Consider the following 16,085-nt stretch of genomic DNA (forward strand, 5'->3'; position numbering starts at 1 on the left):
ATCATGGCTAACATATTCACCCTGGTTAACCTATTCACCCTGACTAACATATTCACTCTGGCTAACATATTCATCATGGCTAACATATTCACCCTGGTTAACCTATTCACCCTGGCTAACATATCCACCCTGGCTAGCATATTCACACTGTCTAACATATCCACCCTCGCTAACATATCCACCCTGGCTAACATATTTTCTGGCTAACATATTCACACTGGCTAACATATTCATCCTGGCTAACATATTCACCCTCGCTAACATATTCACCCTGTCTAACATATCATTCACCCTGTCTAACATATTCACCCTGGCTAACATATTCACCCTGTCTAACATATTCACCCTGGTTAACATATTCATCATGGCTAACATATTCACCCTGTCTAACATATTCACCCTGTCTAACATATTCACCCTCGCTAACATATTCACCCTCGCTACCATATTCACACTGGCTAACATATTCATCCTGGCTAACATATTTACTCTGGCTAACATATTCACCCTGTCTAACATATTCACCCTGGCTAACCTATTCACCCTGACTAACATATTCATCCTGGTTAACATATTCACCCTGGCTAACATATTCACATTCAAGCCAGTTAGAAGGAGCTTGCTTCCTGAATTTAGTTTAAGTCACGTAGAACAAACAAATGCCATTTTAAGTCGTTAGTCCAGAAGCATTTTATGGAAATTTTACCAGGGACTTTCTTTATACTAGTGTTGATTTTGTTTTTTATAACTACTTTATTTACCTTATTCACTACCTATTTAACAGACACAAAACTCCCTATCTCTTATTTAGCTTTTTAAGCATGACAATGTCTTCCCTTTTTTAATTTTCAACTGATTTTAACTGATTTAAAGGATTCCGTAAGAAATAGGCCTGTATGGCTTCATGGGTTATCCAAGGAAAGGCCACATACTTTGAATGAGTATAGAGGGTTTGATGGATGGTAATAATATGGTATAGACTTTCTCACTTAGAGGATTCAGCGTTGGTTGACGGATGTCTCAGACACACTGTGATATAAATTACCACGACTGACTTGGTAAGGGGAGATAAACCTCACAAGTTTGTAGGAGTCGTCGAGGATCGATTTGATATACATGTATATATATACACTTTATACATTTTAATCAAAGTTGTAAATCCAGTATGATTTAGACTAAGATTAAGCTATATCAATCCTACATGAATATTACAGTGGATGGTGCTCAAATAAATGCGAGGTAGTGTTCAACCTTCTATGGCGACTGCTTACGACCTTTTTACCACTAAAACACGACATTCTGTACGCGCTCATTAGCGTGTTGATAAAAACACACGAGATTGCGTAATCAGTCACCATTTCTATTGGGACTGATCTGGCCAAATTAAACCTATGACAGTGTGTGTATATTAAATAGACATACGTGTACCAGGAAGTAGCAATGGAAAGTACCCTGCCCATGCCGGGCTGAGAACTAGCGACCTCTCACTCTAAAGGCAAACATCCTACCTCAAGAGTACGGTGACCTCTAACCTCTCTACTTTTACATATGTATACCATAGGAGGTAGTAAGGTGACCTCTAACCTCTCTACTTTTACATATGTATACCATAGGAGGTAGTAAGGTGACCTCTAACCTCTCTACTTTTACATATGTATACCATAGGAGGTAGTAAGGTGACCTCTAGCCTCTCTACTTTTACATATGTATACCATAGGAGGTAGTAAGGTGACCTCTAACCTCTCTACTTTTACATATGTATACCATATAAGGTATTTAGGTGACCTCTAACCTCTCTACTTTTACATATGTATACCATAGGAGGTAAAGTAACCCAGTTGACAATGGGAATCGGTCATAGGCCTTATTAGTTGATTGGTCGGGTTTTTACTCTCAGCTACAGACCGTTGTAATTTATGTTTACAAAAATATGAATGTTTCATATAAAATTTCATCATATCGTCTTTTAGTCATTTTTTCCCCTACGACGGCAGTATGATAGTGTGCTTATTTGTGTATGCTGTTATACAAAAACGTGGGGCATTTGTGTCGCTATTCATAACAAAACCAAATTATAATCAATAATCTCGGACTAGACTACTCACATGTCGAATTTGTGTAACCCTATGGTCTTTTTGAGGACATCGGTGATGAAGGCGACTCTTTTGGTACATGTGTACTTGAAGGGATCTCTCAGTGACGTCACATTCTTATGAGGTTTCTTTGTTAGAATATCCTCTATTCGTCTTTCCAACCTGTCCATCAAATCGAGTCTGTTCTTATCTATAAGTCTCTCCATCCTGATTAGAGAATTTTCGTGGTCAGATGTTTATCCGGAAAATCACTAGAAGTTCAAAAGTGAAACTCCAGGAAATCACATTCACAAGTTTAAAGGTGTAACTCCCGGAAATCACACACGTGGTGGTGTCAGTTGTTGCTCCAGAAAATGTTTAAACTATAGAGGATCAGAAAATGTTATCCTTTTTCTCCCTGCTTTCAAAATGGAATACATGAAAATGCTTAACACCGCTTAATTTGAATTTGCTTAATCAAAGAACGTTCACTGAAATTCTCATTGGATCAAGTAGAACGATTCGTCGCATATCCCATGTATATATAACGGTACATGACGTCGCCCGGTGTCCAAAACGAGCTTAATTAAATGTAAATAGCCGGGACTACGTTACGTCACTATGACCGGGTAATCCTCTCGCCCAGCCGTGGTAATCCGAAGCCTAAACCTATGTCATATATATCTGTCTTAAAGATTGTAATCCGGTCTGTTACATGGTCACCTTTGGTTCAATAGCACGTCTATTGGGAAATAGGCCGAAAATGAGTTTATACCACCTCGTACACAAACGACTTTTTTTAACAATATTACATGGATTATTTGCGACTTTCAAGTTGGTCCTCAAGCACGTTACACTCCACTCCACGCATGGAATCTCTGATAACTGGCTTGTATAATTGAAAAAAAGACAATCTTATTTCATTTACTTATTTAAACTTTGAAGAATTAATTATAAACTGGTCTATTAATGTTTAACTGAAACACGCCAAGTTAATATGGTGTCTCCACTACAGTGCGGGGTCAGGTGGTACAGTGGTACACCTATGCCCACCTCGATTCCCCGGGGGACGGGAACACGTTTCGGTCACCTATTGGACCACATTTGTTCCGACTTTTCTCCAAGTAGTCCGGTTTTATCCCACAGTAAGGTTTGGTTTGGTTTGGTTTATATTGTTTAACGTCCTATTAACAGCTAAGGTCATTTAAGGACGGCCTCCCGTGCGTGCGACATGCATGCGTGTGTTGAGTGCGTATGTGTGTTTTGGGAGGCTGCGGTATGTTCGTGTTAAGTCTCCTTGCGATAGGCCGGGATTTTTGCCGATTTATAGTGCCACCTCACTGAAGCATACTGCCGAAGACACCTACAGTAAGGCCCCTCGTTAATGTATCAGTTGATTATAGTATAATTTGTTTCGGATTTGTTGTAAAATAAATTAAGTTTATAGTGTTGGGAATCTCGAAAGAGTTACCTCCCCCTGTGTGGACTTTCCTGTGGCGGGAGATGCGATTCGCTCTCTTCGACCCAAGCTATGAACCAGCAGGACGTGTGGTAATTCCCCCTGTCATAAACTTCGTCGAATTGGAACGTTTGGTGGCCTCTCCGGGTCTTTGTGAGCGGGGACGACTACAACGGGGATCTGTGTGACCCTTTCCGTGTTAAATGTTACGTAGACTTGTTTAGTTGTTGTAAACCTGTTATCGTAAATAAAGTCTGTTGAAATCTTACAATAGTATAGTACAACAGCGCATCCAATAGACCCTTTAGAATATGTTTTTGACTCCCTATAATCAGATTTAACTCCTGGGTTTGAAGGCACATATATTTCTGGAAAATAATGATTTGACTTCTGAAATTCCTAAATTTCAAGGGTCAGCTGGATTCCCTAGTAGAATACAGTGTGAATTAACATACGAGACTATGATTACATATAAACGAGAGAGTTCAATACAAATTCTAAGTGCTATCAGAGACGTGTGTATCTGATATACACGTCTCTGGTGCTATATACCTGTAAGATATCAATGATGTAATGCCTCGTCATGAGACTATTTATAGGTACACGTACAATGCACGCGTTAGACCGATACACGGAATTAACAGTACTTAGTTAAATGGGGTTTATACAGGTGTGGCATTGTTACATCACAACAGTCTTTTCCTTTGTGAACAAAAGTGAAGTGGAAATCAAGTGACACAGTTCATAGGCAACTCACCTCTTGGTGAGACAGAAGCAATGTGTTAATTTGCCAAACTCAGTAGTCACCGTATATATTCTTGTCGATACATGGCATATATATATATAGTCAAAACAAATTATACATTATGCACTTTGAGCACCATCAGACGTTTTGATCCTTACCGATACAATTTCTTTTACAAATACTTAAAACACAATCTCGAAAATCGATTTATGTTCAAAATGTATATGTGCTTAGAAGAAGAAGAAGAAGATGAAGAAGAAGAAGAAGATGAAGAAGAAGAAGAAGAAGAAGAAGAAGAAGAAGAAGAAGAAGAAGAAGAAGACACATTCTCTCATATCTCGCCATGTTGGATAGAGTTTGCCCATGTAAGATAGCTATGTAAGATAAATCTATCTTACATAGCATTTCACGCGCGCGGATTAATCTGCGTTCAAGGGGGACAACTCTCACAACGTCGTCTGCTTGTGTTCACATCCGACAGTCCTTATCGTCGGTGTCGGTTTTGAAACGTTGGACTTAACTATAAAAATACATACATTCTTAGATAAATATATATCATATCAGCAGTAAATCAATAGGGCTACACGGTTAAACGATTAGACATTTCATCTGAGCGAACATATAACTCCGTTACTGTAACAAACAGTTAGACTACGCCTAACGTTACAGGCCTGTTAACAGTTACAGTACAATACAGACTTGCCTACCCGACAGATTTGTCATTTGTCATTAAAAACATGTAAACACACACAATCACCTGGCAATGACAGGAAGTAAAATAAAAGCCATACATAAAAAAATATAAAAAAGAAAATGTCAAACGTCACAACCTATGAAATGGTTCCGTTTGCGTCAGCAGGGGGCCCTGGAATTTGTTTACTCTACGGTACTGTCAGTAACTGTTAGGCCTACTCAGTAACCTGTGTATTTGGAAGTTGGGAATTGGCTCTTAAATGAACGAACATTCGGTAAAAATGACACCCCTCGATGTTCATATAAAAAATATTTATTTCAATTGTAACTCAGAGTCTATATTTGTGTAGAGTAACCATGAAAACTAACTGCCATCCTAGCCTTTCAATATGATCATCGTTAGCCTATCGACTGACCTACCTTCGTCATTCCATCAAGACAACCGGTTAAACACATATAATCCTATGTCACAGAAAAGATCGAATACTCGTATAGAGTCACTGTTCGCTGGTTCACACACGAAGTTGCCAAAATCACAGTGAATTTAAAATTACCAGCCACGAAACATCGCCGCGTCATGGCGATCGAGATCGACACCACTCTCATTGAACTATGAATGGAATTCCAATGACAGTCGTGACGTCATGCAGTGACGTAGTATTTTATAAAAAAAAAATTGACTTGACATTTAAAAGTACAGTGTGTTCTGTGAAATGATTAAATATGTCGAGGTGCAAATCAAATTATATGTGAAGTTGGGAAACTCATTTCAGCGTTGGCTTTCAGTATTGTTGATAGAACTTCTTTTTCTCGGATGTTGACAATTTGATCACGGCCACGTAAAAGTCGGTCAAGTTACGGTAATTTTTATCGGCGAATTGTTCATTCGTTCATCACTTAACCACAAAATGAATGAAATTTGTGCGCAAACATTGTTTGCCAAAAATAGGGTATGATCTTTCAGAATATCACAAGTATATTTAGTAAAAACGTCAAATAAAGAAATTAAAAAATTGAAGAAAATGGATGGCTGAGGGACACTTTCGCCAGAAATTCGGTAATGATATGAGAGAAAAAGACTCTTTCATTATGTGTGTATGTAGGATAGGGATATTCCACCCTCGGGATTACAAAATGTGGTAAAACCCTCGGCAAGCCTCGGGTTTCACCACATTTTGTGACCCCTCGGGTGGAATGTCCCTATCCTACATATACACATATGAAAGAGTCTTATACACTTTCTCTTCTTTAATTACATCGTTTTTTACCAATTACAGTTTTAGTTTAAGTATAATCTATTTGAAATATTTGGACTCAAGTAAAAGATAAATAAATAAATCCAATAGATGGATAAATAAATGACAAAGGTTATACAAAGATCAGTGTAGTCACTATAAGCATACGTTTTCATGTTTTCAAGGAGACAATTTAGTCAAAAAGATCTTATCGGTTTTACAATAGCCCGGCCTTTAAAGATAATGTTTTAATTCTAAACGCTTTAGCAGGCGATGTCAGAAGTTTAATGCAAATGAACTCATGTCGAGATAAACCCAAGTCAGTGAGTATATAAAATTCTAAGTCTAACCGCTTATTATATCTAATCAAAGGGAAGTAACTCTGGTAGATTACAATGAACAAAAGTATTTATTTTAGTCGTTTCATCAAAATATTACATTTCCCAATCTCATACATTAAGAAATGTAGAGAATCTGCATGGATCACATTTTCTTGTTCTATATAAACCGATAGTAACCGAAGTTACCTGTATGATAGAATACATGTAACCCGACCTTACACTTAGTGAGACCAAACGAGAATCGAGATCATTCAATTATTGTGAATTTTATACAGAAAATGACATTACAAGGATGTTTGTGGATTGTTAATTACATTAGTTTCAACGACTGAAACATACAGTATACAATAAGATGAACTTATTAATAATGGCGTAAAGTAAATCTGATTTCTTAACAACATACACAAATAAATAAATAAATAAATAAATAAATAAATAAATCAATGAATGAATGAATAAATAGAAAGATAGATAGATAAATAGATATATAAATAAATAAATATGTATATCTCATATTAAATACTAATAACTACCTGTTACCCAACTTGGGACATATATTTTATAATGAAACATCAAGGTAGATTTGGGTTAAAATCCTATTTCATGTCGGGAGACACATGCTTCTGTGCATATTGTTTAAAGTGAAACTGTGATAGTCCATACAATACAATGTACGGAAAGATTGTTTTCTTGATTATCAAGATTTGTATATATATACTTACACGGAGTACTTTATTTTAGTGACATTGTTCAGGAAGACCACACTGTCTGCTCCTCGTGTTCGTTAAGTTTAAGCATCACAGAATAATTGAAATTCCCCAGAAGCCTGAGTGATATTAGTCAAGGCACGTGCAACACATACCATCCCTGTTTATAGAAGGTCAGAAGTACAGGAAAACGACGGAGACTGTGGTATCAGGTTATTGAGCGGCTCTGAAAATGTGAAGGATTGGTTCCAAAAAGTGATACATTTAATAAGGGATTGCTCCCAAAAAGTCGGCATTGTAGACTTAAGTCATGACATGCATCTTTATAACGTTTTGCCCATTAAGGCACCCTTTCAAATTCACTAATGCGTAACACAAACTGCCAATACGGACTGTAAAAAAAAACAAAAAAAAAACAGAAAACAAAAACCATAAAAAACATACAATATATCTAGCACAAGAAGAAGGAATTTCCGCCATTGTTGTTATTATTACGGACCAATCTATAGACAAAATACATCAATTTTTACAGACCAATCCGTAATATTTTCGGCACAAGTCGACATAGAGCAAAATATTGGTATCATTCTAGAACAGACCAGAAAAAGTCAATAGCGTCAGGAATGGAACTAGCAAATAATAATATTCAGAAAAAAGGGACAAAAGAAAATGTGAGAAACACCAGACCATCCTCAACAAGAAAAATAGCTAAAGTTTTTAGTTTGTTTCAGTTTTGATGTTAATTAAATGAAGTTTTAAATTCTTCTCAGTAAATGTCAAACAGTTTGTGCTCGTGGTTCTTTATCAATACGGACAATATTGTAAAGCACTGTCTTCATGTTAAATTCTGAGGAACAGGAAATAACCAATACGCACGTGCACCGGAAGGAAGCCATTAAAGCTACAAACATTTGTTCGACAAGACACCTCATTTCCATTACCAACTATTTAATCAATAAAGACCTCGTTGCGTTTATACGACTTAAATGCAATGGCGTATTGATTAATAGAATCTTACATGGCCGTATACCGTGGACATGGAAATCTCAGCTCGAGTGTGAGAGTTTGACTGGCTAGCACGAAGGTTGCCGAGTGCTGGCCAGCGAAACTCTTACAGGAGGGTAGTTGCCCAGGTTTGATAATTTTTTTCGCATACTTAAAAAACTAACCTGACCCGGTACTACTTTTACAAATCACACGTATATATGGTATCTTCCACATACATATGTTAGCCTTCTTCATTCACAGAGGACATTAGCTATATGAGTTAACTGAGTGTTTGGTGTTCTTTAAGCTTATTGGAACTATTTTTTTTATGAAATAAACATCGTAAGGTGTAAAGCGTCTGCCGCAGCCTCATCACAATAGTAATCTGCCGCCCACGTGTTGTTGTTTACAAACATTTGAGTTTGTTTTGCACAAAGATTGGAAAACAGGATAAGAGAAAAATAATCATTCACCTCTTCTTGGGATGAGATCGGAGGGTCTCGACCCTCGGTGGAGATTGTTAAGTTCCAAAACATTCCGCAAGCCTTATTATGTTTGGGAACTTTACAATATCTCCCTCGGGTTGAGATCCCTCTATATCACCCCAAATGGGATGAAAGATTCTATTAATACCATTCCTAGCGACCACGGGGTCACCATGTAAAGTGTGTGAGAAACAATTATGAAAGTCTTAAAGTCTACCAAGACTTAAAACTACAAAAAGCAATGCCTGTATCAAGAAAATCATCTTGAATTTGAGCAGAAACAGCCCCGCTAGCTCTTATTCAACTTACAATGTACATTTCCAACGTATGCAAACTAAACATCTATGTACGATCTGATAGATAATGAAATTTTAGTTATTTATGTTTATTTATTTAAATTTGTTTATTTCATCCTTTACATGCTTTGATGCTATTTTTTGTTTCCTAACTAAAAGTACAAAGATGTCGAGAAAAATATGTAGCACTTTGTATATTTATACTTGTGTATCTGGACATGGGCTTACTTGATTTCTAGCCAATATATTTGCATTTGTTTATTTTATTCTATGTGCCTGGCTATATTTTTTATTCAGAAAACTGTTTGCTATTTACCATTTATCGATAGACTGGATGAGAGATTGAGTGTAAAGAGTTTGTGTAATTGTTACTATGTGGTAATGTATGTGTGAGAGTATGAGGTGCGTAACAGTGGCGTAGGAAGTCGGCAAAAATCGTATGCCGTCTCCGCAAAATAAGCCAATAATTATCGTTTCAACATCCCATGATAATTTATGTAGTACAAAATAAGTTATTTACACAAAAATACGCAAACCAGGATATGTATTATTTATAACAAAAGATGAATCACCAGGCCTGGAATTCCGAAAGGGGGGGGGGGGGGGGGGGGGGGGGGGGCAGTAATTTAGTGATAATGCGAGCGCCGAAAGCGCGAGCCGATTTTTTTTTTTTGCGAGGGGTCTGGGCCGCGGTAGTGGGTTCTAGCACATTTGCAACCATTCGGGATCAGGGGCGGAGCCAGGATTTTCGAAAGAGGGGTCCAGTAATTAAGTGATAATGCGAGCGCCGTAGGCGCTAGCCGATATTTTTTTCTTTTTACAAGGGGTCTGAGGGCCAGGATTTCCGAGGAGGGGGGGGGGGGGCAGTGATTTAGTAATAATGCTCGCGCCGTAACCGAATTTTTTTTCCATTTTTAAGGCTATAAAAAAAGTTTCCTTCTCCGAAAAAAGGGAAAATTTACCTAGAATAGGTACAGTACACTATTCACTTTAAAAACTTATTATTTTTCCTTAATAGTTGACAGGTTTTTAACTTTTCGAATCTGATAGAATGTGTTTCTAAAGCGAACCTTATATGCTGCTAAGTTGTCGACAACAGATGCCAGTGCTGTTTCATGTTATACGGTGTTTCCTCATTTGTACCTGTCGGTATTTAGTATCACTCTATTCACGTTAAAACCGCGCATTCTTATTCATGTTGTGTTTATGTCTTATTCTAATAATGAAATCAATCAACTTCACAAAGTATCATCAACTTATCGAATATCTGTTATGAAATTAAGCAAAATTTCGTATCAAGATATAAATATTGACTTACCAGGCTAGTGCAGACGACCGACACACAGGTCTGAGGATTAATATACTAGTATACTATACAAGATTAAGTTTTTATCGTTGCCTCAAGAAAAAAATTTCGGTTAGAAAATTTACAGATATTTATCGAAATGAATATAAAAATTCGCTGTTTTTGTCCCTTTTTTAGATTTTGGATGTCAAAAAGTTGGGAGGGGGGCAAAAAGATATGTTTGTAACAGGTTGCCCCCCCCCCCCCCCCCCCCCCCCACACACACACACACACACCCCACCCGCTTCCTACGCCTCTGCGTAATATGTATCAGTTGTGTGGCGAGTGAGAGCCCCCTGTGTGGGGACATTGTTTATACTTTGAAGGCTGACCCCATGGCCCCAATTTTGGCAGCCTTCCAATGTATAATATATATTGCAGTCTCTCTATCATTATTCATGTTTCCAAACTTGCCTTGTGCTTTATCCTTTGTACGCAGGTATTATGACAAAAAAGATTTTGTCACCAGAAAGGTTTCTTTCGTTCTTTCTTTCTTTCTTTCTTTCTTTCTTTCTTTCTTTCTTTCTCAGTATTTGCTCTTTATCCTCGTTGGTACCACATATAAAAATTGAAATGAAATTATATTTATTGTTTAAACAAAAATCATATTGTATCTCAAAATTCTGTTAGTTAAAGGTAGCAAATTATATGTCATAATACAAAATGGCACTGTGCTCTAAATACCGGGCCGTTTCATCATTGTACTTGTTTATCATTATTATTGATTCATATACTTTAATAAGCATAAATTACATTTAGGATGTACTTTTAAACTTTCATTACTAGAACTACTAGATCATGTATGTACGAGCCGGTCGATGTTACCGGGCGGGCTCTTGACCTATTAACCATAGGGAGGTCTTTTTCGTGTAAGGTCGACAGTACTCATACAGGACACTACTTTCATTCATCTCCGGCGGACTGAATATTAGTAAATACATGTAAGAAGTTTATAAGTGAATTAACTTTTATTTTTGGCGTCTGTTCTTGAAATATTTATGTAATTATTTTCACTACAAATGGAAAGAACTATATGTAGGTAAAATATCTTCATGTCAATTCAGGTCAAATTCATGTCAATATTTTTCTGGTCAAATTTACCTCATGACATTTTACCTGTGCATGTAATTCTTTTGACTACAAAGAGTGAAAATAGTACGTGCTGCGTTTCAAAATATCTGAAACAAGCCCTCCTCTAACGGCACCTTCCTCGCGGTAATTACCTTTTGTATTAAATGTTTGATATTGATTATTACGTGTGTTTCTTATTGTGCTATACCAACAATCCAAATTCATAACTCATAAACAGGACACAAATGTACGTTGTCGCAGTAAACAAATGACCTATCCTTTTAGCGTTATTTTTGATACTGTCTGCCAAACTGTGCTAATCAGTCATATTGACAGTTCTCTTGAATAGGGAAGGGCATTTCCTAATACCACACAATACCAAGCGAATCAACAGTAAATCCTGGATATGTCTTAAAATAATGTTTATATCTACCTGAACAAATTTAAACGAACACCATGAAATCTTTTAGAATCAACATTTAAAAAAAATGGTTGAATTAGGTACCTAATTGAAAAGTTATCAATCTAATAAAAATGTGCAATGATTAACAGAAAACCGCGAAAATGTGTCGAACAACGAAATACAATTAAAGATGCTGCCTCTCGACTAAACACAATTATGATATATTGGGAAGATATATAGGTTGTTGTATATTTTACTACACGATCAAAAGTTACATACTTCAGACTTCTCTCTTTTTATATTCTAAGATTAAATTTTATAACACAGTACTAGCAATGACACAGTACCTCTATACTGTGTTTGTATCTTTCGATCTTGTAAGTATCTATCTTGCTGGTGCTAATTAGATATATATCTATATTTTTGTGTCTTTTTATTTCTATGATGAACAGTGTACACGTTGTCGGGGATGCAGTATCTTTAAAGATTGTTGTACTACTACTTAACACTGCTGTTTGATAGTTTGAACTCTGACCTTTGTTTGGAGATCTGGTAGCTCTTTTTCCTCACCCAGTCCTTCACTTCCTTTTCCTTATCCTTCTGGACACGTCGCACGAGCTTTTCGTGAGCTAGCGCCCAACATGTCTTCGCCTTCATTGAACCTCTCATTTTGTTCGTTTCAAGGATATCTTTAATCACTGACGGTTCATCTGTGGTGATGCTCGTCTAGGATAATAAAACAACACTGATGTTGGCACATTTCAATAAAAGCTGAGGAACAGTAAAGCCATTACGAGTTAAAGTACAACACAAGCTATTTCGTCCTTCTTTGACTCTTCAGTAATATACAATGTACCTAGAGACAACGGACGTTACTCAAAATAGGTACACAGAAAAACTGGAAAGGTACTAGATACCTTTGTTTGATACCAAATAAGGCTTATATTTCCCACGTGCTTCATTAATTGACTTCCTGTTATATTTTATTCAAAACAACTTGAGATCATATTGAGAGAGTTTTTACCCTTTTAAAGGTGTGAATGGAAGAAGTTATGTACCATGTTTGTTAATCAGTTGCAACATGTGTTACACAGAAAGGATATAATTTGTATTAAATTTCACTTCGTGAAGCGCTAACGAGGAAAATGTATAATCTATAGTTTGCGATAAACAGCTCTCGATTCGCAACTTGTCGTTAAAAACAAGCTATTCTAATGACTTTACTTTAATGAGTTCCCACTCTCTAGACAACATTTTTTTATCCTCAATGTTTTTCAGAAATCATTCAATGGAGATATATATATATAAAACACACTTCTCAAGAAAACGAATGTTTTCGAAAAAATGTGCTATAAAAATATTTAAAGAAAGTATTTTTCTAAAACATATAATTAAAGTAATGTCTCTTTCATGGTTATATCAGAGCTGTCGTCCTTATTGTAATTGAATTTCCTAATGTCTATTATCTTAACGTGACATCATCAGCATAGCCGTTATTCAGAGCCGTAAACATGTTATTGATTCAATAATAGACTAATATACACCACTAGTAGATCTTTCTGATGTCGATCATGTTTAAAATAGCGTGGATGTAGTAAAATCCTATATAATGTACATTAATGTTTACTGTTAATATATGTCAGTGAATGTCAGCCATAAGAAGACGTAGCGTTACCGACAATATAAGATACCTTCCGTTCAGTGTCCATTGACTGCTGGTAGGAACGTCCTGGTCCTGGTTGTTATTCCGAAGAAATTGTCACAATTGTCATATTGATAATGTACATGCAAGTTATGAAGTTGTGAACCATAACGATTTGTCCAGTTAAACTTACCTACGTACCTGTCCAGATTTAAACCTCAACATTTAACAACATTATGCACATTTTAGACCGGTTCATGAATAATTTAAATCAACTTCATTATCATATTTACTTAGTTTATACATTCAGTTTAAGATTACATCTATGTGTTTTTTCTGTCATTTGATACAATGCCTGTGATAAATCGAAATAAAAAGACTGCCAACTGTTTAAAATCACAGGTATCGTGAATATCGTCAGACTAGTGAGATAAGCGACGAACATTTATATACAGACAAGAAGAAACTGCATAATATAACTGATACCAAACATACAAACTCCCGTACAACTTAAAAAACGCGTCGGAGAGGGGAAATAATATATCCGGAGTTGCTCACTGTATGTCCTCTCCCAGCAAGACCGGAGTGTTTCTGTTGATGTCTGTTACATGTAAGACCGGCATATTGGTTATTAGATGCCACTTAAACTACCCTCCCCCTATAGAATCTTGTTTTTTTCTTAATCTTTTTAAGAGGTTATCGAAGAGACGACCAATGGCCGGTTCGCTAAGTGGACATACCCGGTTTCTCGAATTTAAAATGGAACATTTTAGCCACAGACTTGACTTATATATGTTAGGACAGGTCCTGCAAGTCGTTGTCAAAGCTCACCACAAACTAAAATAAGGCCATTCGGTTTGTCCCTATTTCATAAAAGAACAACATATGTATAATTGTTCAATAAACGGAAACAACCCTTAACAGATCTACTGCCTCTTCTACCCCATATTAACCCCCTCCCCATATCTCTTTTTCTGCTTACTTTTTCTTTCTATTGTTTGCTTTCTTTACTAACCACTGTCTATTGATATGACTGGCTGTTGCTAAGGCGTTAACCATCGTGAAACAAACCACGTAAGGATGATGATTTTGTAGTCACATCGATAGTCGTCTCTTTCAGTGTGTACAAGGCCGAATGTTTAATTAACCATTTACATACGGAATATGAGTCTGCAACTTAAATTTTTAATAGACTATTTCACCTTTTTCGAATACATGCTGTTAACTATCAGTTATATTGAAGTGCGAATGTGTTATATTTATTTAAAAGGAGTTGATGCCATACAAAAGTGTTAGATAGACTACATAAGTTATTCGAATAAATATTCATGTCAAATGAAGTGATTGCAATTACATAATAATTAAATAATCCACTGGAGTCCGTTTGCACTATATAAAGGATATTTGACGCTTCATTATTTTTACATTATAATGAAATAGTCAAATACAAGATTTTAACCATTATAAACCCGATTGATGAAATGGTATTTGAACTTCCACGCGAACTACATTTTAATAATGAAACATTGTTAATATCCCAGAGCATTTGGCTCGAGAGTTATTGCTTACAATCACATACCTGTGTATCCCCCTCCTTCTCCAATGAGGACTTATATGTCCGAATATAAGCTAAAATCTCCCAGCTCTCCCCCGATCTACCCACAACGGGTTAGATAACGAAATACCTACGAGGATTGTCCATCGATCTGTGGACCGCGAGTGAACAGCCATAATTAACTACAAATCGGTTACAAGTTCCTAATAGCTTTTTATTTGAACGCGCAATCGGTCTTCCCTGTGTACACAACTTATTGAACGATTAGCGAACACCTTGGGTTGCGAAAGTGTCAATATACCTTATCAAAATAAAATATAGCGACTCCCTCATAAAACAAAGAGAAAGTCAATATTGCATCGTGAGACCGTAAATAATGTCATATATGTGATATACCTCTGTATGTATTAAGGTGGCTCTTTACACGCCTAATATGAGTAGCGCTATCCTTTCGACACTGTATATTTGACACATTCATCTGTACATATCATGTATACTGTTTATACGCTCCTATATGAATAATGCTCATATTTCAGTGTTAAAGTTAAGCTACAGTTCTAATTATTATACAAACAGCAAATAACGTATTAGGCAGGTTCTCTTGGACAATTACATATGATGAAACACTTGCAAATAAAACACGTATAATAAAATATTGCGTACACTAGCGGGCACCTGCATGCACGTTAGTTAAGGGAAATAACTAAAGCAAATACAAAGGACAACTGAAATTACTTTTTCTCTGACAGCAAAAGTTATTACAATTCCACACTTTATTTATATCATTCAGATTGTTAAGAAATTCACAGAAATCTGACGATGTTCCCCAGCTACCGTACTTATCGACTATCTTGGTGATATAATCCGTTCTATCATGATCAGACCTGAGAATCTACTCAAAATCAAAGTAAGTATTCCAAGAAAAGCTTGAAATTGAAACATCAGCTAGTAATTGTAACTTGTCCACAAAACTACCTGTCTGAAAGAATACAACATGATAAATAAGTCTCTCGAAATACTGGAGGATGGCACTTACCTCTCTCCATGTA

At 36.4% G+C, this 16,085-nt stretch overlaps 1 protein-coding gene across 1 annotated transcript in view; it reads right to left on the reverse strand.

Moving 5' to 3' along the window:
* Positions 1–15,160, reverse strand: part of LOC117344960 — a 53,164-nt gene extending 38,004 nt beyond the window's left edge. Inside the window, 2 exon segments of the mRNA XM_033907851.1 lie at positions 12,375–12,565; positions 15,061–15,160. Of these exon segments, the coding sequence (XP_033763742.1) occupies positions 12,375–12,508 (134 nt within the window). The 5' untranslated portion in view covers positions 12,509–12,565; positions 15,061–15,160.
* Between the last annotated feature and the right edge of the window lie 925 nt (positions 15,161–16,085).

This window comes from Pecten maximus, chromosome 16 (assembly GCF_902652985.1).
Source record: "Pecten maximus chromosome 16, xPecMax1.1, whole genome shotgun sequence".
NCBI lineage: Eukaryota > Metazoa > Mollusca > Bivalvia > Pectinida > Pectinidae > Pecten > Pecten maximus.